At 37.7% G+C, this 23,597-nt stretch overlaps 1 protein-coding gene across 5 annotated transcripts in view; it reads left to right on the top strand.

Moving 5' to 3' along the window:
* The window catches only part of RABGAP1L (RAB GTPase activating protein 1 like), a 228,623-nt gene that overhangs the window by 45,592 nt on the left and 159,434 nt on the right, over positions 1–23,597 (top strand). For all 5 annotated transcript variants that reach the window (XM_063165422.1, XM_063165423.1, XM_063165424.1 and 2 more), the window contains 2 exons: positions 2,359–2,452; positions 6,921–7,071. In XM_063165422.1, the coding sequence (XP_063021492.1) occupies positions 2,359–2,452; positions 6,921–7,071 (245 nt within the window). The remainder of the gene's footprint in view (positions 1–2,358; positions 2,453–6,920; positions 7,072–23,597) is intronic.

Here is a 23,597-nt window from a genome sequence, read left to right as displayed (position 1 = left end):
GAGATATGCTGGGGTTATTCAGTCTCTCCAAAGAAAGTCTAATATCTTCCTTTCAGCGTTGGGTGCCAAATTTTCTTCCTTTGCTTGGAATGCATAAAACCTTTCTGAAATTGTGGTTTCTCGTAAATTCCTGGTGTGAGCTGGGTTTCTTGAGGTTCTTAATACTTACCAGTATCATTAACATGTACTTTGTGTCTCTGAATGGCAAATGGGCTCATCTCAGAGGTTTCCTCAATTTTTTTTTCTTCCTTCCATGGGAAGTTGAAGGTTACATTTATTGTTCATCCCTCTGACACAGTTGTGCAATTCAAGAGTGGAGAGAATTAAATAGAATGCATTTGGTTCCCTGTTTTTGTTAGTTATTGCCATGTCTGTGTGGTAAGTGAGGAAATTGGCCTTTGCACTGTTTTTGGTAATTTTAAGGGGGAAGCTGAGTCTTCAAATAAATTTTTTCCCTCAGGACACAATTGATTCCTTTGGTTACTGGGAAACCTGTCATTGTGATAGAAAATTTTAATTAAAATTTTAAAATTGGAGATTTTAGATCGTATTTCCATCTTTAGGTCTAGTGAATGTGTGCAAAAGATTGGGTAACCTTAAAAATAAATTTTTTTGTAGATTTGTGATGCAGGTGGGTAGTTATTTTGATTAGATTCTTTTTAGTTGTAATGAGGAAATATTTGAATGGAGGTTGGGCTGGTATTTGGGAACTGTAAAGCTGTACAAACAGGTTCCAAGCTAAAGCCTTTCACTAATGTAGTGTTCATTTTGAAACACAGAGTTTTCTGATATGCTTCTCTCAGGGCAACATTTTTACTGTTAACTGTCCTTGAAATACAGTATAGGCTTTGTCCTCACAGCTCACTGTCAAATTCAAGCACTGATATTTTATTAATGACTTGTATTTGACAACTGCTAAGAATATAAATTAGAAATCTGTAATTGAAGTGAAAATGATAAAGGTGAAGAGTTAACAGGGTAATTGCACAAATACTGAAGATCCTCTGCCTTGAACTATGTTGTCGACATAAAGCTGGAGTTGAAGTGTTTAATGCACATGAGGGAATTCAGGGTATTAGATCAGCAACAAGATGTGACAGAGCTGTGTGGAAGAGAATATTGAAGGGATTTGGGGGGCAGATGTAGCTTTGGTTCTTCTTTTTTTTGTTGCATTTGAACTTGTGGAGAGAGTTCAGATCATAGGAAGGAGCAGTCTTGGAGCTCTCTAACATCAAACTGCCCATTGCTTCAGCTTCCTCTGAAGGTGACTGGTTCCCAGAGGACCTGTGGTTGCCCCATCCCTGGAAATGTTCTGGGCCAGCCTGGACAGAGTTTGGAGCAACCTGGGCTGGTGGAAGGTGTCCCTGTCCATGGCAGGAGGTTGGAACTGGATGAGCTTTAAGGACCCTTGCAAAGCAAACTCTTCTGGGATTCTGTGATGATGATAAGAGGGCTGTTCCTGTGTCTCTTTTTGTGTTTCCTGCTAAAGACACTGAAAGCTGGATCCTCTCAGCATCTGGTGTTGGAGTTGCACTTGTTTAATTCTTAGTATTTTATTGAGATAAAACTGGATAAAAGTCAAATACCTGCAAGACCATATTTGCATGAGGATTTGCCATATGGAGTTAGACTGTCCAGCTTACTGTGGGACACTTGGTTTGGATGGTTTTTTGAGCATGTTATTCCAGGCCCATATGATCCCTTCTGGGTTTGGGTGTTAGTCATATAATGGCATATATCCTTCTCTAAGTGTTTGATTCTTATTTATGAGCTTTCATTTGAAGCAATCCTCTCTGTTCCATGCACTATGGCCTTTCATGTCACAGTCTTGGTTTTTTTCTGCTCATCCATGAGCTTACTTCAGTAAAAAAAGATGATTTTGTGGCTCAGAGGAGGCTTCCTGAGCTCAGGGTACCTCAGGACAGCTAAAGGGATGTGATGTAACAAAGTAGCATTATCTACTATGCTTTAACAGAGACTTCTCTTTTTGTGAAGTCTGGAGTGGATGTGACTTGTAGGTAACACTGTCAAATTTCATTTAATGGAGAGTTGACAGCCTTGAAGCATTTCTCACATAATGCTTTTCTAGGACCCAGTCCTTTCTCTGGTAACACTGCTGTGAATTATTCCCTAGTACTGTTCTTCTAAACTTTATGGTAACTTCATTAATACATTTGTTTGGTGAAGTCTGCTAAACATTCTTTATGATTCCATTCAAATTTTGTATCTTTTTATGCTTTAAAACTGATATATAAGAAAAATTTGTCTGAGCCTTGTATGTATGCATGTCTAGTGTCTGTGCTCTTGGGTAAACCTGTGCATGCTTTTGTTTTCTTTTTTTTTCTTTATTTTTTACAGAGAGTGATAATGAACTCTCCAGTGGCACTGGTGATGTGTCAAAGGATTGTCCTGAGAAGATTTTGTATTCCTGGGGAGAGTTACTGGGGAGATGGTAATGCTTAATTTCTTACATTAGATTTTAGATATTAACATTTTATTTGGTTTGTGTATATTTTATTTGGTTTTATGTACTTCTGAGCAGGAGATTTGACATTCTTCTGCTTACACAGTTTAAACTAAAATGCAAGACACATTGAAGTGTAGTTTTGAATCTTAATTTAAAAGGGACTGGTATAGATAACTTGGGGTTTTTTTGACAAATCTTTCCTGTACTACGTGCAAAAGTCTGGTTTTGTTTGGTGTTTGAGAGTGTATTTCTATGTGCTCACACAGCAGGTATGAGTCTTCACAGGCGGAACTTTGTGGTCATTTGGGGCTGGCTGTTAAATTCTGGGGAAACTCAGTGCCAGGATGGGACAGACACAGCAACTCCCATGTGTCCTAAGCCCTGCGTGCCAGCTGGTGTACATTTAATTTGTTTAGAAACACTTTTTTTTTCTATTTTTGTGAATGTGCTATATGTAAGCACTTGAAAAGGAATCTAGAAACTGTGAATCCTCACTGAAACACTTTCTGTTGGTGTATAAAATGAAGAGTATTTGTAAGCCCAGACTATGTTCTCAACAGTGTTATTTCTGTTGTTTAATTAAATGCTTCAGTAGCAGTGCATAGAGTGCCAAGAGAGGGAAAAGTCTGTTTGCTGCCTCAGAGAGACCGGAGCAAGTGCCAGAACCGCTTACTTGCTTTTCCCTGTGTAAGCAATAGCTCCTGCTGCTGGAGACAAAAATAATCAGAGGCCCTTAATCTGGAATTGGCTGTTTCCTTTTCCTAACTCCAAAAAGAGAGATGAACAGCATTTTAGGGATTTATTTGGGTAATTCCTCCATTGACTTGTATCTTTGGAGAAACAGCCTCTTACTGCTGACCTCATCAGTATGGAGATCTTACGCAAAGGTTTCTGCATGAGGCATCAGGTTTTACTGAGTTTAACTAAACCCTCTCCTTCTGTTGTTTTCACCTATTCTGTCACCCAAGTTTCTGCCCTTAATCCAAGATTGGAAGATGCCAATTTTCAATTTAAGTTTTTTTAAAATTATTTTGCCAGTTGATTGTTCTGTTTTTAACCTGTGTCCTTGATAAATACCTGGACTCTGTGGATGAGCATGTGGAAGTAAAAAGACACCCACAGCTCATGGTCTTAAGTTTCATGTATCCAACTGTTTCTTCTGGTTACTCAAGTATACTAATCAATAAGACAAAACATTCAAGACTTTTGGCATAAACTATTTTGGAATCCTAACATAACTTACACATAAATCAAGAGCAATTTTTAGTAGTTAAAGCAGCTTAAAATTAGTTTAAAGTGGGTTGAGAAATGAGTGATCCCAGCCTGTTTGAAGACTAGCAAACATTTCTTCAGCAGTGTCTCAAACAGTATTACCTGTGGAGAGAAATTCAAATTTGTAAACTGCTTGAGTTCTTGAATAGCGTTATGTTACAGTCTAAGAACAAAACTTAGAGTAACAGGTGAGAATTGGTAAGGATTTGAAAATTAAAAATAAATCAAAAGAAAATCTTGTAGTGTTGTTGAAAGCAGCACCATATGTTAGTAGAAGATCTGTGCACTTGTAAAAAATGTAAATAAACAAAGATTAACATTTCCACTTGAGGAACTGGTGTGCTGATTTGTCTCTTAAATGAAAAATTTCTTGCTTTAATTGCTTTTTGTCATTTCATTAAAATGTCACTGTAACCTATTGGACTCAGCAGAAACACTGCTCCAGGACTCTCCTTCAAGGATATACACAGAAATGAGAATAAAATCATTTACCAAATAGATATAGCATAACTTTTCAATTGTTTGTTCTATCTGTTTATTTTACTGTTTACTGCATCCTCAGCATTAAAGTTGTTCTTGCCAGCTAAGCTACTTTAGCTGACTGCTAAACTATTTCTTAAAAAAAAAAGTAGTAGCAATGATCAATAACAGTCTTTGATCAGAAACATATTTATCAAGTTGGAGGGTATTCTGTTCATTGCTGCTCTGTGTCCTTTCTCTCTGTTATTTTAAAATTGTATTTATGAGTTTGTGCAGGAGAGTTGCAACATTTTGCAGCAAATTAAAGATGCCAGCATCCATGAATGATGTCTCCCCCACATGATGAAGAGTAAGGTTAGAGTAAGACAGGCTTTTATTTTATGCTCACTTCTGTTGTTCTGAGCAAGGATTATGGAAGCACAAGCTGTTTCCCAAAGAGCCATCCAATACTTGGAAAGTTGGCTGTAGTATTTGGTAATGCTGTCCATCATGGACTCATATTGCTAAAGTATTACCTCAGGCACAAAATACAAATCTAGGACAGGGCAGTAAAGTCTGGTTGTTTAATTCTCAGTTGGGATTATGTTCAGGATGATGTTATAGCATGTGTTAGTTGTTGCCTTGTATTGTTTCCTTGGTTTGGCTGAAAATTTCCTTGTTATGTTTCTATGGAAATGTCCCTTTTATTTGATCAGCTTGCGCAGTCCTCAGGGGATGACACGTATGACCAGAACCATGTAATAACCAAACCAATCCACAACTAGAGCTTCAACTTTCTGATGTGTTTACTATATATCTATTCCTCAACATGCATGTCATAATTCTGTAACTGTTTAGAGTATCTGGTCATGGAATAGTTTGGGTTGGAAAGGACCTCAAAGCTCATCTCATTCCACCCTCCTGCCATGGGCAGGGACACATTCCACTAGCCCAGGCTGCTCCAAGCCCTGTCCAGCCTTGCCTTGAACACTTCCGGGGATCCAGGGGCAGCCACAGCTTCTCTGGGCACCCTGTGCCAGGGCCTTCCCACTCTCACAAAGAAGATTTTCTCCCCAATACCCATGTAACCCAGCCTCTCTGTCAGTTTAACACCGTTCCCCCTACTCCTGTCACTGTCTGTCCCTACAAACGTTCTTTCCCTCCTTTTCATAAGCTCCTTTAAGGTACTGAAAGGCTGTGATAAGGTCTCCCTGCAGCCCTTTGCTTCTTCAGGCTGAACACCCCAAGCTATCCCAACCTGTGTCCATAGCAGAGAGGTTCCAGCCATTGGAACATCTCTGTGGCCTCCTCTGAATGAGTGCAAGTCCTTTTAAGTGTTTAGTGCTTTTAATATTTCTGTGAATATTGGCTTTCTTTCTAGCTCCTTCCCATCACAAGACTGTTGAGCTAATGTGACTGACTACAAAATGGACTGAAAAAGATAAAAGGAACTAGTTTTTATTTGGGTATCTGAGGGATGAAGATAAGGATGAAATTACTTGTGCTGCACTGCGCATTTAAAAATGAAAATAATTATTGTTTTCTTAAAGAATAAGGGTGTTATATAATCACATACTTTTTTTAGTTTTCAGGCCATTTAGAAATATAGGGATATCATCGCCAAAGCATAGGAAAATGAAATAGGTTAGAGTATCTTTTTTATTTAAACAGCAGTGATAACCTGTTCATGTCCTAATGACCTGTTTCATAGATTGAGTACTCTAAACATTCACTGCAAATCCAGGCTCAAATTGCAGGTGATTTAATTAATCATGGCTTGCTGGCATTTGGCTAAACAGCCACTCTCACTACTCTGCTTCCAAGAGAGCTGGGAAACACCACAGTGGTCAAAGCACTTGGAGAGCACAGCACTTCCTACAGCAGAGAGAGCCAAAAATCAGTTTGGGCAGCCTTCTGCTGCATTGCTCTGAAAATTGTCATGAGTCTAAGAGGGTTTATATCTAAATCAGCAAATACTGGTATCTCCAAAAGAGCTTTGCAACATCTATGAAGGAAAATTCTGTAATATTGTGCATGTGCAGTGACTTTTGTATTCCTGCATTTCTTGTTTTGTGTGTGTGTGTGTACAACCAGATAATAAAGCACCAGCTCAGACCAACAGGAAACCAACAGGCAGATTTATTTGAGGTAGTATTGAGGTAGTAGGATTGTACAAATGTGTGTAAGTGTTCATGTTTGTGGCACTTGGAGCAATCTTTGGCATAAAGCATGGAACTAGAACCTCAGTCTTCATAATGCTACTGTTAAATTGTCTTTTGTTTTCCAAAATTTGTTTTTCTGTACAGCTTAAGTTATTTTTAATTTATTTTTCTGAACCTGAGCTAAATACATATGTTGAACAAATATTTAAATTGGATTGTCTGCACAGATGGCATATTTTTCTCTTTCAATTCAAGTTGTTCTTTATTAGCCAGCTTATTTCAATTTCTGCAACTGCTTATTCCTAATTTTCCCTCATGTCTCCACACCTAGAGAATTTAGATATCACTACATTTTGCCACTGGTTCTTACTGTAAATCCTTGCAGAGTTTTTGCTTTCCATCTGACAAACACTAACTGCTGTAACCAGTGGAAGAAAAGTTTGTGTTGCCAATTGCTGACTCTGCTTTAGTGAATAACTTTAAAGATTTTTAATGTTTTTAATCTTTATTTTGACTCCTGTAGTTGAAGTATAACAGGTAAATGATTATCTTTGTTTCAGGCACAATAACCTTGTTGTGAGACCAAATGGGCTGTCCACTCTGGTGAAGAGTGGTGTTCCAGAAGCACTGAGGGCAGAGATCTGGCAGCTGCTGGCAGGATGCCATGACAACCAGGCAATGCTGGACAAATACAGATTGCTCATCACCATGGTATGGGATTTATTATTTGTTCTTTCCTTCTTTTATTCACTCTCCTTTGGTGGAGGTGAGTTCTGCTGGGCAGCAATCTTAGTCAGTGGCAGGGTGGCAGAAGAATGAAACAGTTTGACTTGTTTTAAGCAACTGAAATTATGATTATGTGACTTTACCTCCTGCTGCATGTCATTAGCAATAGAAATTGCTGACCTACATCTGTAGTAATGCTTGACATTTAGCTTTCTGTTCTCTTCCTGTGTTGGTGACAAGAACATCACCTTGTTCAGGTGTTTTCTTGTGGGTTTTTTAATAAACTCACATCCATCACTTTGTTTTTTCGAAAGTTTGTTATATGTTTGTCTTCATTTTAGGGGTTTCAATTCTTAAACTCAAACAAAATGGCACAAAATTGAGTATTTCTTCTTTCTGTTGTTTATTTTAAAAAAGAATGTTAAAAGAATTTGGACCTAGAAGAAAACCAGTCTCCTTGCTGTATGGGTGAGCAGAGAGGATAATGCTTTTGGGAATCAGTTCCATCAGTGCAGTCAGTGTGCATTCTGAGGAGTCTGTGGAGCTGTTAGCTCTGTGATGGCACAAGGGAGGAGCTCTGTGCACTGTCAGAGATAATCTTAGTGTTGGGGTTCTGAGGCTCTGCCCCTGCAGGGCTGTTCTAGCTCTGGGAAGTGCAGCAGTCTCCAATACACTTTTAATGACAGAAGTGGATGGAGATCATTTCGTGTGCTGCTCACAGCAAGTGCTGGGTTTGGTACCTGGCTTATGAATTACCTGTCCACACAGAAATTCTGGGGTAGATGTTGTTACTCAAACTTTCCTTTCCTAATGCTTTGATATTGTTTTGCTACTTATCCTCTTAATTTGACATAATTAATTATGCTTGTGAAGTTTAGAAGCATCCCCAGTGTGAGAGCTGTCCTGGTGGCTACTTTTTTCTTTACCAAGAAGGAAGAATGTTTTGCTAGTGTAAATTTTTCATTTTGATGTTGTAGCTGTGTTATATTTTCCTTAGAAACCATTCACAGGACATCTGTCAGCTGTATGGTGCATCAAAGCCACCTCCATTATTTGTTCCTGCTTTCCAAAAGTGGGAGAGACATTTGTTTCAGGGTGGAGGAGGGAATGGAAAACTTCTAAAATGCAAGGTTTATCTTGATGTTGGGGCCTTGTGCCTTAAAAATACCTTGTAACACTTGGCCTTTTCACTACAGAGATATTGCAGTGATGAGTATTTTGGAAGATGATATTTCATACAGTATTTAATACAAAATATTGCAGTGTTACTGATGAAAAATTTAAATCCTCTGCTGAACGGAAGCATTTATGCAAACAGAGTTTTTTTTCTAAAGTGAATAATTTTCCTTCTGAAGTGACAAAACTTCTTCTGTAGTCTATATGTCTAAACTGCTGGCAATCACATCATTTGGCAGTAAAAGACTCATGAAAGAAATGAACAGGAGAGAGTCTGTGTCATACCAAAGCTAGGGCCCATCTTTGGAAAGAGTTAACATGGGATGCTCCAGAAAAAAATGTCAGCTGATTTTATTTTTTTTTTAATGAACCATTGTCTGATATTTATGTCTGTGAACAGAACTTTTCAGTTTCATTTTGGTATGTCAGTAATGTGAATTAATGAGAGAGAGGAGTAGTATATATCTTTTAGTAGTAGATGCTACTAAAATCTTAGTTGTATGTCTGTCAATAATAACCTAATACTAATTTAATAATGTTAAACTTCAGAATTATTTGGATATTAATGACTGTTCACTTGCTTCTCCTCTATGAGAAAGCAGAACTGATTTCTTTTATCTGCATTTTTGTTATGCTAATATACCAACAACACAAACTTTATTTATTCCACAATTATTTAATCTTCCTATCAAATCCATCGTTTTCATCTTGATTCTTTCAGTTTATGTATATGTATGTACAAATTCATTGTCTCCTTGTATTTTGGTCATTCTGCTTGATGTTTCTCTTCTGGAAGCTGGATGTGTTTGTGGGTGCCTTGATTATTTCAGCAGTGTATTCCTTGAACATATCTGTTCCTGAGCCACTCTTAGGGGAGTGGGGAGAGCTGGTGATTCTCTGCACTTGCAGTCCTGGGAGTGAAGTGGGCTCAATACCAGAAGGAGGTGCTGCAAACATCTGTGAACTTGCACCATTGCCTACTGACATCCCACAATCCCCAGAACCTCTCTCTCCTCAAACAGCTCCCCATTGCTGCCCAGTCCCTGAGTGAGGTTCTGTCCCATGGTATCAGGTCCTTCCTCTGAGCCTGCTCTCCGAGCACTCCAGTCCTTCCCTGCTATTCCAGCCTGACCTGCGCCCCTGTGTTAAATTGATAATTATGAGGAGCAGGGCACTGGAGACCAGTAGAAAAATCTCTGCCATGAATCGGTCACAGCTTGAAAGATGAACTCAATACATAGAATTATTAGTACTGAAAATGTGATTTATGGTTGCCTCTTCTGGGGACAGAGTGAAATCTGGTAAAAACTCTGATTTTTGTACAGTGTTACTGATTAACTTCTGGTGAAACTGTGCTCACTAGTGAGAGTTGTGTTGTTGGCACGCCAAAAATGTGTGCCTTGCTATACTCTCAGTGACAGCAGAGTCTCAGCATTTAAATTAAGTTTAGAGACCATGGTGTAGACACATTAGGTGATCTTTCCACTCTTGTGCAACAGTGCTGTGTTAGATTGGCCAGCTATCAGTCCCATCATCTAAGAAATCTGGCTGTGCATTTATCCTGTGTTTATCCATCTGTATTCAAAGCTCTGGAATCTGCTGCAGAGTTTCTCAGCTACAGGAGTGCTTAGTGCAGTGTGTTCTGTAGGGGAGGGTAATTTGGGGCTTGTTTTAGAGTCTCAGTTCAGCACTGAAAGCAAAATAAAATGTCTCATTTAGAAAAGTCAATGCTGCACTTATTTTCTCCAAAAGGCCTCCGTGTCCTCTAATCCAGGAGTCTGTCAGGAATGATCTGGTGAGCTGTGTTCCCTCTTCCCTAGATCAGAGCATTGATTTTCCATCTCTAAGTGAGTTTGGAGTTCCAGGAGGGAAGGGAGAAAGAAATCCTTGTGCTCTCACAAGTACTGACAAGCACTCTCTTAGGTCTCCTGCTGAGTTCCAGCTTGATGATTACCATGAGCTGCTCAGGAATTTTGACTGGAGCACAATAATAGGCCTTGCATACAATTTTAGAGAGTGGGAGTTGTGATTTGGCAGCTGTTTCGTTTCTGACATATATGTAAATGTGTTCTGTATGACAATCAAAATCTGCCTTACTTCCCTTGCCACGGGCTCTTCACAGTGCTGCACATGGCACCTGACAGGAAGGGATAAGTCACATACACATCAGTAGGGATAAATGTCTATTTTTATTTATGTAATTATTGCAAGGAAAATAAAATCAGAGTGAGAAAAATCTGCTTGTTATAATGAAGAGGTAATACTGTACTTAAAGAGCTTTTGTAAAATCATGTCTGATCTGTTTGTTAAAGAATATAGAAAAATGTGCATGAGCTGAGGTCAATTCATTGACAGAGTGTTTCCTCCTGCCTTCTTGGCATTATTTCATCTTCACTGGTTCCTCTCCAAAGACTGGAATGAATTTTTCCATGATGAGGTGTATTCAGAGCTCTGATAAACTGGTGACTGCCAAGCCCCAGTGTAGCCTGTTTAGGATTGGAGTGAGTGGTGATTGTCTGCTGCAGGAATCAAGGATGGTGCTCCCCTTGCCCCAGTGTGTTCTTGTCAGAGCAGGTGTCAGGCACCGTCACTGTGTGCCTGAGCAGAAATTTGCTGTCACATGATGGCAGTGATGCAGCAACGTAGCCTAAAATACTTGTTGCCTCTGTATGGGGACAGATGTTTTATTTATTGTCTCTTACTCTGCTTATTATCAGAGTTTTGCTTCTCTGTTTGAAGTGGTTTCATTCTTGTAAGAATTCTCAGTGCTGAATTTCTAGGGTGAGACTTATTTCCTGTCAGAGCTGAGTGTAGTAGTGTAAGTAAAATGAGAACAGGAACAGGAGGCTGTCACTCATGTTCTGTAGTTTGAAAACTTTTGGGTGGACTGTTTTAAGGTAGCATTTCTGGTTCTAAACTTTATGATTTATTCATAAAAGACTTTCAGTTTGCAATAGAAATTCCCTTAAGAAATGAACTGTATGCTCATCTAACAGCATATATAGATTTATTTTAAATGCAGCTACTGCTGTGGTTTAAGGAAGCAGAACTTGTTTTAAGTTTATTATTATTATTATTTTTAAGTAAGATCAGAAAAATGAGCCTCAGATACAGCAGAGGTTGGTAGTGTTGTATTACTCAGCACAATGAAAGTTTCTGTAGGAATGAGAATGCCTTGTTTTGAACCGGGTGGTGACATTGAGTTGAAGTTCTTAAAGAAAGATTGAATGGCTGTCCTTCTAAATGACTTGTAAGAGAACCAAAAATAGGATTATTTGTTTATTGTCATAATTTCCTTTGGCAATATGAGCATGTGCCTGGGACAGTTAGAGATAATAACTAATTAAAGGGTCAGGCTTCAGAAGACTTGGCCAAAACCCAGCTTTTTCTGCTGACTGTATTTTTTGGTGGCTTGTCTCTGGAGCAATAACATTTCAAGGCACTCCACATATGAGTGAAAATCCTAAGAATTCTTCCAATCTCTGAGAGGCATGAAAATAACAAATCTCAGTAATTTAATAATTTGAAATGGCACTAATCAGGGGGATCACTACTCCAGCAATTTAATTCTCATGCAATGGTGAGCACTTATAGGAAAGTATTTTCCATTGCTGCAGAAGGTGGAGCGAATGGATTGGATTTGGGGCTGGATGAAATGAATCAATTTAGAATGAATATATGTAGTTTATCTGTTCAGTTTGGACCAGCATTGTTATTGCTTATTCCTATGGGACAGATCCTCTTTTTTTTAAAGCAAAAGAAAAGATCTCAGAAGTTAAGCTTGCAGGTTTCTGGAATTGTGTCTTGTCCTAAATTAAGAGTTAGAAATAGCATAGAAGAAAATAGCAAAACCTGTTTTTGAAGTTTAAACACAATCTTCCATGTATTGAATTGAATCTAATTATTTGTTTCTTGGAGCATCTCTTCAGACTGAGCTTCAAGCACTGAAGATCAACTTTCAAGTAAACCTAATGCAGAAGTATATTTATTTTTTAAATTTTGAATTTATCCAAACTGCTCAAACACTAAAAGGTATTCACTTCTTTGTTTCACACTCAGTATTTACTTGGCTTTTTAATTTTGATTGCCAGTTTGCATAGTTAGGAAAAGAAAGACTGAGGAGATCACAGGTGAGTCACTCTGTCTATCCAAAGAAGATTAAATGCAGTTGACTTTGAAACTGGTGCCTTGATGCCAGGTCTGTGTGGTTTTGTTCATTTCGTTTTTAAATTTATTTTATTTGTGTGAAGCAAATACAATTTGTGTGAAACAGTTTATCTGGGAATTGAGAGAATTCCTTACACAGGAAAGCTGTTTTAGTGGGAGTAGAAAATGAATCCAGCTTATTTGCAGCCATACCAAAGGATGTGAAGTTAGCACTAAGGAGGGGAAGAGGAATATTTTTTTGTCCCAGTGGCATCGTGCAGGGTTGCACTGCTCAGTGTTCTGAGACTAATTAATCAGTTAGGGTGTCTAATTAAAAAGATGACTGTTCACCAGCTGCCACAGCAGGCTGGTTAATGGACTGAAACATTAGAGTATTTTTGTAGGAAATATTTGTGTTCAGAATGCTGCATCTGTTTGTCCTGATTGAAAATGGGGGAGTTTAGGCCTCCCTAGCAAGGAATAGATTTATTTTGGTTTCGTATATTTATTTTGTCTCCTTACCAATTAGGAGTTGTCTCCCTTGACTTTTAAAGGAAATAAATATCAAGGATGGCATAGCAGTATGCTAAACAGCTGTAAAAGATCCTATTACATAAGAATCAATGATCTTTGTAATAAAAATGTGAATTTTTTTCAGTTGATTGAAAAGAGAAAAAGCTAATACCTGTTACTTTGCCTTTTGAATGAGGCACTTGGGCATTAAGCAGATTAATTCTGGAGGAACTGATGACTTTTTCTGAGTTTCCCGTTTCTTTGAAATTCTGTATATATAGGCAGTTTCTTAGGTTTTACTTTTCCCACCTTTTCTCAAAAGATAAGGATAGGATGACTGTTACTCAACTCTTCTCTTAAATTGAGGTAATTCATTTCACGGCAAGTAGAGTCTTGATATTTTTGTAATGTAATGTGGTTTGTAGAGACAAATCAGCTCCTGCTGGTTGGAGTGATAGGAAGCTTCATTTTTGGTGTAAGCTGATCTGTTGGTGCTGACAGTTACAGTCACCTACTTTGAATTATTTTAGTGGTGCTGCAACACGGTGGGACAATAAAATATATAGGAACTGAAAATACTTACTAGAAATCAGTGAACAATTATTGTCTCTGAAGAGTAGAAGTTGATACAATTTTAATTCTTTAAATATCTTCATTTAAATTCAGACTTCAGATAAAAGGTTTTGTTTATGATAAATGTACCAGGATACCTAGTTCCACAGCAAATGTTAATGTTTCTCTTACAATCTCAGGAATAAAATGTCCCTAAGGTGAATTTAATTAGCTAAGTTTTGATTCATTTAGCTCTCATCTGGAAAAAGTCTTTCAATTTTGTGTGCACAAAAGGGAAAATCTTTTGCTAAGTCTTCATCTTCAAATGAATTAATCAGTTTAGTGACAAATCCCTTCAGGAAATAAAGGAGGAGTATCAATTAGTAATTTTTATTTTTATGTAATCTAAATTTTAATGTTTCTGTATGGTACTTGAGGTGGAAAATATCACAGTAGTATTTTATTTTTATGGCCTGCATAAAATGATAAAATATTCTGCTGCATTTTTTCTGCAGCTTGTTTTCCATACATAACCACATATAAGAAGATTAAAATATCAGAATACAATTCCTGGCTCTTGAGGTGATGTATGACCTCTCTGCCCTTAAAGTATCTTCAATTGACACATTTATTCTGAAGGGTGGAGTAGAAATGAGATTTGCATGTGCCCTGTTGGAGCCTGTTCTCTTTTGTCTGTGTGAATTTGTGATCCATTATCTGCAAACCAAGGGAGCTGAGTTGCCCATCATTTCAAACAGGGATAAAACCAAACGAGTATCAGTATTATGGCCTGAATAAGTTTAAATGATGGTTACTGGAAGAACTGATATTGCACCAGCTAGTGTCATAAGCTCAGGATATATGAATATTGATGCAGATAACAAGTGGTTTTTAAGTAGGATGGAATTGGGATGTGTCATTGCCTTGCTGTTCACTCACAGTGTGGTAAGAGCTGCTAGGACTTGGCACCTCAGTGCTGGTTTGAAAATCTGTGCTATTCCTTCCTGGATAAAACATAAATAGATATCCCAGTTGAGTTTGAACGTTGGTTTGTTAGTCAGTGTTGTTTCCCTGTAGCAGTAATGATGCTAATGCTGAAAGAGCAGCTGTAGTAGAGACATTTTAAACCATGATTTTCAGTATTTGAGTAAAACTGGATTGTTTTAGAAGTTCCCTGCAGGGTGTGTTGCTTTATAAAATTCTGTGGGTATGATCTTCCGTGTTAGCACAGGGCACTGCTTACCTGGAGGAAAAGGTAAGCAGTGTCCACTGTGTCCACTGCCAGAGCTGGGATTGCTGAGGGATAATTGTGTTTGAGGGAATCAACTTTCTCTTGGTATTCCTCTTTCCAATCCACTTCTTCCTAACAAGTCTCTGTTTTCAAATAAAGATTGCATAACTGGCATTCAGGAGGCTGCAGCACTCCAGAGCTGGAGCTTTAGAAATCTTAAATACCTTTATTGAAGAGAGCAAACCACCTTTTCCTGACTATTAATTGCTGATTTCAGTATGTAAATATTTGATGCTATAAAAATTAAAGAGTGCACTAAGAATCCAAACATTTGGTGTTTTAAAGTATCTTAAAATGCCTTTAACACCAATACTGGTGGTCAAGACTTTAATAAAGCTTGTTTTAGCATAGCTGTGGACAGCAGTTCAGAACAACTAGAAGAGTAACAAACCCAGCAAGGTTTGAGCTGCATGTGTAGAATATTGAAGTGTACAGAAGTGATGAACACCTCTCCTAAATCCAAACTGGAATTTGATATAGGAGTGAATTCTGAACCTTTATGTATGACTTCTTCATGATAAAACCCCAAATGACACGGTTACTTATGTGTTCTGTAGGATATTCTTCTAAGAGCCTGATCTAGTATTAAAGTAGATTTTATACAGTAATCACTTCAAAAGAGATTAGAAACCTGTAGATCTTCTTTACAGTCTGTATCCATTAAGGAATTTTTTCCCTTTGCAGTGATGAATGTGGTCATATAAATGAAGAGTCTCATCTCCTGTCAGCAAGCAAATTTGCAGCTGCTGAGGTAAACCAACCAGAAGGAGATTGTTTGCAGTCTGCTATTGCATATACTCTTTTTATGTAGGTTTTTGTGGACACAGACAAATATTTTGGCGGCTAGGATTTTTTTTTTCTTGCTGAGGATTTTCATCAGTTGCTTTTTAAACTGACAACCAAATGCTGATGATATGGAGCGTCACATATTTTAATCATATCCTGCATATGACAAAGCTGTCTTCAGATGGGTGGTTTGTCTTCAAAGTAATCCAGTTTCAAAATACAACTTTTTTTTTTGACTCTGTAGTACAAGATACAGCCTGCATTAAAACTAAATAGTCATTAATGGGGATTGCAGTTTCAGACAGCGTGCTTGCCAAAAGAAGTTTCCTATACTGCATGTTCCGTCTCATTTTTATACCCTTATCTAGCATTTCCAGGGCTAGTCACAGTAATTGTGGAGTTTTATTTAAACAATTTCTTTCTCCCCCCCATTGCTCTCAGAGCGGATCACTGTTCAGGTGTGGTGTCAGGGTGAAATGGAAGCAAGAACTGGGGCTGGGCAGGATGGATGGGTATGGCAGCCTTAGGCAGGTTAATTACAGTAACATTGCAGTCTAATTACACTTTTTGGTGCCTGTATGGCAGAGGAATTTGAGCTGCCTTTTGGATCCATGCACCCTTTCTTTCATGAGTTTGTAAACGTGATTCCAGAAAGTTCTTTTAGGCTTTGTTGTCACTTGTCTAGATTTCCTTTTCCTTTCGGTAAAGACTCTCCAATTCTTCTTTAATGTACATTTGAAAATATATAAACACACATTAGGAATAAAATACACCCAAAAATGCTAGAATGAGTATTCTTTGGTGATGCTTTTGTACATGCATGTATATGTGTTCAGTGCAGAATGGCTGCCCCTGATACAAGAAGAATGCTGATGCTGAATGCCAGCAGTGGATTTACACAGCTGGCCGTCAAGGAGTAATATTTGGATGTCTGCTCATTTATTTGGAACTCAAAACCATGAATTTCAGGCAGCCATGCACTTGATTAAGTTTAGGCCATTACACAATGAGGAAGTTAATTTCATAGAAAGCTCAGAGCAGCAGTAGCTGGTTGTCTTTTCAGGACTGTCTGCAGTGTCTGGTTGAGTCAGCAACAAGCCTTGGAAACAGGCAGCCAGGCTCCTTTAGCCCAGGCAGAGCCACATTTCTGAACCTCGGATTTAAAGTCTTTATATGCCCATGTCTAAGATTTATCCTGACTCCTTCAAATGTATGTAGAGTGAATATTGTACATGGAGTTTCCCTTGCAGAAGCTGTTGACTTGGTCACAGATTAGGTAAAATATTTACCTACATAATTTACATTTGTAGAAATGCTAGCTTCACATGATGCTTGAGAGGAGATGAGTTAACTGTGTGTCCAGCCTCAAGGATTAATACTGGGGCTGGAGAAGCAAAACTACAGAAATCCACTTGAATTTTCAGTGTTAACCTTGTTGCACAGCCCTGTGTATTATCTGAATTTCCAGCGTACATCTGATTTTTTGCTGCAATAAGAAATTAATCTTATTATTCTCCATTTAGTGCAAGCAAAGAACCTGCCTTTGAGCTCTATTTTTTCCATGCTAGTTCTGCTCATTGGAAGCTCTTGTGGATTGTGGTGAGAGACTTTTCATCTGGGTCAAAAAAGATATAAGTACTCCTAGAAGCAACCTTAATTTTCAGTGCAGTGAAGCCAAAATAAAAGACACATGCTGTGTTAAAATACCAGTTTACACTGGGATCCTAGCACATGCTATCTACATGGTTTAAGTGCAAATATTTCCAGTACAAGTTACTGTTTCTAGTCATAATTTCCTGAAGTATCTGTTAAATACTTTGCTTATTATTAATTAAGGCTTGTCTCAGTATGGCTTTTGAAATATTTCACGGAGCACACAGTACTTTTAATTTTAAATAGAAGTAGCAGTTTTGACAGTCTGAGGAATAATGGATAGGACAAGATTTCTCTGAGATTGAAAGTGCTTGTATAATAAGGAGCCCTGAAATGGCCATCAAGGATGTATCAGAAATTTAAAGATATGATCGTCTTGTAGTCATAGGCACCTTTAGAATTCCATACATACAGAGACAGAACTCTGCTGCTTCAGACAAATCAATTTTGGTACTTCCTAACTTTCAGTACTTAATTAAAAATCATTAAGTAACCTTTATCATGGAATCTTAGAATGGTTTGGGTTGAAAGGGACTTGATATCTCATTTTCAGTCCACTCTCTGCTGTGGTGGGCAGGCAGAGCTTCCACCAGCCCAGGATGCTTCAAGCCCTGTCTGGCCTGGCCTTGGACACTTCCAGGGATCCAGGGGCAGCCACAGCTTCTCTGGTACATTTTATGGAGCTAGGTAAGGTCACTGCACATCAGAGAAGTGGTAAAATGTGTTTGTTTTTTCCTCCTGTGAGAACTTGCAATGTGCAATTTTCTACTCACCTTGAGATGCTCCCTTGCATTCCTTAGAGTTCTCTGGAATTGTACTAATTGGGATCTCTAAAGCAGAATCCTCCCAAAAAACCCAACTTCTGTTTGTCTCTGAAGCTCTTCCTGTAAATTGAGTCATAGATGATACATTTTAAGCCAGCAGAATGTTTGATTATTCTACTTTTGACTGCCTTTAAAATTCTAGTTGCCATAACAACTTTATTTCTTTATTTTTAGCACATCAGTTGCCATAACAATAAAATATAGGTTTTTGAATGTAATCATTTTCCCTTACTTTCTTTTTGCTTTGTTTTATAAAGAACCTTCTTGGGGGGAAAGGAAATGTGTTAAAGCTCATCCCCTGTGAGCACTTGGGTTAGAACATTAGCTGAAAAAAATAAGGCTTTTTTAAATCTAGCCTTATTCCATTTCTATGGCATTTTTTCTGACTACTGAGTATTTTCCTAACTTAGGCAGAAAAATGAATGCAAATCATTTTCTTCAAATAATTTCTACTTGTTTAAAACCTTTCTTTGTAAAAAAATTGCTTTTCCTCATTCTTCTTTCTTTTAGTTAGTGTTATTAGAAAACCTTAGCTGTTAAGAGGACAATTTCTAATATCTTTTTTCCAATATACAGAATGTCTGTAAAGTCACTGAGTAAGAGGCAGTGTTTTGTTCAGCATGTTTGGGGCAGTTTGATGCAATATATCTTTTAAATATATGAACAAAGAGATTGATTTCCAGCTTCAAGCCATAATCTTGAGCAGAGGGGAGAGGTTTATGTGGGAATTTAATATTGGTGAAAGAAGTTGGCCTTGAATGTAATCTATAGATTTGACTTCTCCATTTCCTGATAGTGTCCTTTTCAAAAGGATTTGTAGATATCAATGTTGTCTTTATATTTAACTTTTTCCTAGTTCTGATCAAGTATATATTTTGATTTCAGTTTTTTTAAGATACGGCAGATAATAACAGGTTTGGTATTTTTTCTAGAATAAATGATTTCTTAGCTCACATAACATTTTACATGTGCCAATTTCTGGCTATAAATATAAATGTCCTCATTATCTAATAAGACAAAATTTGCTAGTTATTGGAAGTTGAATGTATTTAGATGTCATTAATCTTGAAAAATAGTTATCAGATGTATGATGACTTTATAAATTTTAATTAGCTAATTTTTAACTCAGGGCTGTAGGGGGGAAAGTCAGTAAGTCAGTAATTCTTGCTTTCAGTGGCATTTTCCTAACACCTCTCATTTCTGGATTCCATGTCTGTGAATTACCCAGGAATGTTCTTCCACTGTTACTGGCAACATTTTCCCTGTAGATCATTCTCAGCAGGAAGCTATTCCTTGTCCTTTCTCATATACGGATATTGATGCAAGTGTGTTTAGATCCATTCTGGAGGAGAACAGAAGTGATACCTCTTCAGCACTTCCAGCTGGGAGGAAGATTTTGTCTAAATGAAGCTGAGCTTAAAATCCATAAAAAGAAATTGTGCCACCCTTCAGGTTATAAATAGTTATTGTGCCATATCCTTCTCATGTTCCTCTTTCCTATTTCTTCACAATGTGGTAGAATAGTAATCCTGAGTAACACTTAGTTTAAAATAGTCTTAAAAATCCACTATTTACTTTATTTTTAGCTTTTTTGTTCTCACGAAGTAGTGGAGTTGGATTTACTGGGATTTGAGGTTGGTACCACCTGCTCCCCAGTAGACTCTGCACTAAAACAAATAGCAGCTCTTTAGTTCTGAACTGATTCTGCCCCTACCAACAGCTGGAGCTGTGCCTTCATCCTCTAAATGATCCTGATTGTTCAGTGCTTTTCTGAGCCACCTCTTGTGTCCTTGAGGAAGAACTATTTTTAAAGAAATCTATTAAAGGAACAGTTTCGGGTGGAATGTGTCAATTCTGTAATCAAGTAAAGCATAAATTGTTGGTGTGAGCAGGCACGTGTTTCCAGCCAGCCTGTCTGGGTTACACTGGATGTTCTGGGAGGATGCTCTATGGTGGTTTAACCCCAGCCACATCCACGGTGAGAGGATTTTAATCTCTTCTTGCTGCCTGAGTGAGTTTGTCACATAAGAGCTGGCAGTTCACTAAGAACTACTAGAAGAAAATACTTAGAGTAATAAGAAGAGAGAACTAGACTGAAGTGGAACATCCAGACTTTTGGTTTTGAAGGACAGGTGTATGTGGGTTCAATCCTCATGTTCTTTGTAGTTGCTTTTGCATGGGCCCTACAAGTTGGCTGCCTAATTAAGGGTGTGATAAATTATTCATCAGTTGAACTCATTAAATCAAAATCGCTTGCCTTTTAAAAGGTCATGGTGTAGTTTAAGAAAACTGTATGGCTTGCAGTGTGTGAAAAATTGAAGCAGGCGATCACAATGTTTGGGATTTTTGTTTTAAATAGTTTTAAGGTTTCTTATTCTAGCTCTGCTGAAATGGAATTACTGCTAATACTGACTGAGCTTATGCTCCTGCCAGGCAAGCTGGAATCCTTTTCAACATATACTTTCTTGGTGCCCACTTGAAATATGCTTTTAGAATACCAATATCTATGGAATGTAATTTCTGGCTTCACACAGACAAAAGTATTAATAAAAGTACAGCTATGTCAAAATATCTCTCTAAAAGGTTTGAATGAATGCAGTACTAAAATCTCTTATGTATTATTTTGAAATATGAAAAATTACTCCTACAGGAAAGGGCAATGCTGCCTGCACTGTGCAGACTATTATCTACATTTCAGCATTTCTTCATTTACAGTTCTATTAATTGCTTTGTCCTGTGATTTAATATTTTAATTGTCCCTTGAAAGATGGGAGCAGTGAACGATATTAAGTTGGTATTGTTTTGCCAGTATGCTTTTCTTTTTTAAGCTGCTGCTAGTGGAAGAGCAGGTGGTTTAATTCAAGTGGCACATGCATGAAACTCTCAGAGGACACATGTTTAAATTTTTGCTTTTTGTACCATCCTAAGTTTATCTGGTGCTTCTTATCATATATGGTCAGTCAGTAAGTAGCATCCTTATGTGCTGCTGAAAGCAAATGCTCTTTGGCTCCTGAAAAATGTTAATTATCACCATTCAGTTGGCTGCACAGCATTTCCCTGAAGTAAATTCCCTTCTTGATTGATAGTTTATTGCACAGAGTTCTATTTCCATCGATTCAGGGCACAGGAGTTTGGTGGTATTTGTTATCTGCATTGAGCTTGTAAAGTGGATTCAATTTGTTGTAGGACCATCAGTATCATCTTGAGGGAAGCTAGAATTCAGAAAAATATTTGCTTTGTATGCATCTTTGAATGGCATCCCTGCCCATGGTGGAGAGGTTTGGAACAAAATTATCTTTAAAATTCTTTCCAACCCAAACCATTCTGTGATGCTATGAAATATAATCCATGAGATCACAGGCATTAATGTTTAAAAGGAGATTGTAGCAATTTACTCCAAAAGCTTGCATAATATTTATTAAATACATTAATAATATTAGGAAAAATTTGAAAGTTTCAAACTTTAGAAGCATTTGATGTAATTATTGCTTAACAGCATGAAAAGACTGCACAATAAACTTGCAAATGTGAATGCCCATCTCTCTCCACTGATCGACATAAAAATAATTATTTGCCCATTTCTTCTTGTTCTGCATCACAGCATCCTAATTACCTAACACTTGTTTGATGCTGGCTAATATTTGCATGATTAGAAACAGTGCTGGTAAAGGATTGGGCTGTGAGTGCAGCAGAGGATCAGGCTGCATTCTCCTGAACTGCCCCCACCCTTGACTCCAGATTATACCAGCCTCTTCCTTCTGCCCCACCTTACAGAGCCTGCTCTGCTGCTGCCACCAAATCCAGTTTTGCAGAAAAGGCCTGTGCTGACTTTTTTCCTGTACCAGGAGGTGGGTGCTCCACAAGAGCATCTGCATTTCAGAGCTGCAGCTGTACCTGATGTCTCTTGATCTTTCTTGCAGCACCAGCTACTTGAGCCATAGCAGTATAAAATGATTTATGGCATGCTTTAGGATCATAGGTTGGGAGGGAGAAGGAAAGGAACTTGTCTCTGATAGCAAAACTGAAAAATGGGACTAGCAGGTGGAGAAATGGTTTAAAAGTTTCTACAATATACTGTTTCCTTCAGTATATTCTGAAGGAATATCTATATTATATATAGATATTATATATATTAATATATTCATCTATAGAATATATGAATCTATATATTCTATATATATTAGATATAGCTATAATATATAATCTATATATAGACTATATATAATATATATAGTCTATATATGTAGAATATAATATATAGAATGTCTTATATTCTAAATATGGATATATTTGAATATATTAATCTATTCTCTAGATTAATATATGCCTTATATTCTATATTTGAATATATATGTTCTACATATAGAATATATATATTCCTTCAGAATATATGTTCCATATGTAGAATATATATATTTATATATAGAATATAGATATTCATACATATTCTACAATATACTGTTTCCTTCACTGCTGACACTTGTGGGTTTTTGCCACTGGCCCAAGTGTGTTTAGTCTTGATGAGGATGAGTCGAACCACAGCAAGAAAAGTTCTGAGCTGATGGTGAGACTTACAGGGAGAGTGAGACATTGGAACAGGGGCTCAGTGTGAAAACTCCATCCTTGGAGAGGTTCGTGGCTCAGCTGAATGTAGAGCCCAGCACAACTTGGCTTAAATTTGGTGTTGGACCTGACTTAGAACTTTGTCCTCCCGCTTTGGAGCAAGCCATCAGGTCAGATGGTATCTACAGGGCACGAGGGGTTTGAGAAGCCCAAGCTTGTTTTGAGAAAAAAGAATGGGTTTATTTATAAATATATAGACACTTGTTATGTCTCATCATATGCCTGCACTGAGGTCACAGTCCCCGTGTGTTCTGTGTGAGCGCGAGCTCTCCAGCAGGTTTTAAATAGACAGCTGGAGTGGGTGGATCTGGGGAAGAGGCTTTATATTCCAAATAACAAATAGAACACATTTCTGCCTTAAATACAGCACTAATGTGACTTCATAGAGCAACTTCAGACACCAGTATGATGTAGAAAACCCTATCTATGCACGCATACACACACACAATTTTTAAGGCAACAAATGATTTTTCCTTTGTTCTCTGCTGCTTTTAAGCTGCACTACAAACGCAAGCTTTATAGAATAGAATTATTCTGGAGGCATTAAAAACAAAACCAGGGTGTGCATAAGATACATGTAAAAGTAAATAATGCCAGAGGTAGTTAAGATTTTTTAAAAAGCAACCTGAAGGAACACTTTTATACTTTAGGCTTAGGAGAAAGTATGTAAAAGAAAAAAATACTGTAAAATAACAAAAAAAAAAAAGAGTTGGGCAGAAAAAATTGAAGTTGATGAGCTGGTCTGTATATCAACACTGTCATTCAGGTCTGCATCTAAATAAATAACTGCTGTGTTCCTTATCCCTCACTCAGCTCGACCTCCTTGCTCTCATCAATGCCTTTCAGAGAGATTTTACAGAAATTATTTTTGTCCATTTAATCCAGCTGACCATCCAATAATTTAACAAGGGAAGACTTCAAACTAGAAATGAGTGGTGTGACTGAGA

This window comes from Melospiza melodia, chromosome 11 (genome assembly GCF_035770615.1).
Source record: "Melospiza melodia melodia isolate bMelMel2 chromosome 11, bMelMel2.pri, whole genome shotgun sequence".
NCBI classification, from domain to species: domain Eukaryota; kingdom Metazoa; phylum Chordata; class Aves; order Passeriformes; family Passerellidae; genus Melospiza; species Melospiza melodia.
The sequence above is the reverse complement of the archived record's forward strand: the minus strand, read 5'-3'. Positions and strand labels throughout refer to the sequence as shown.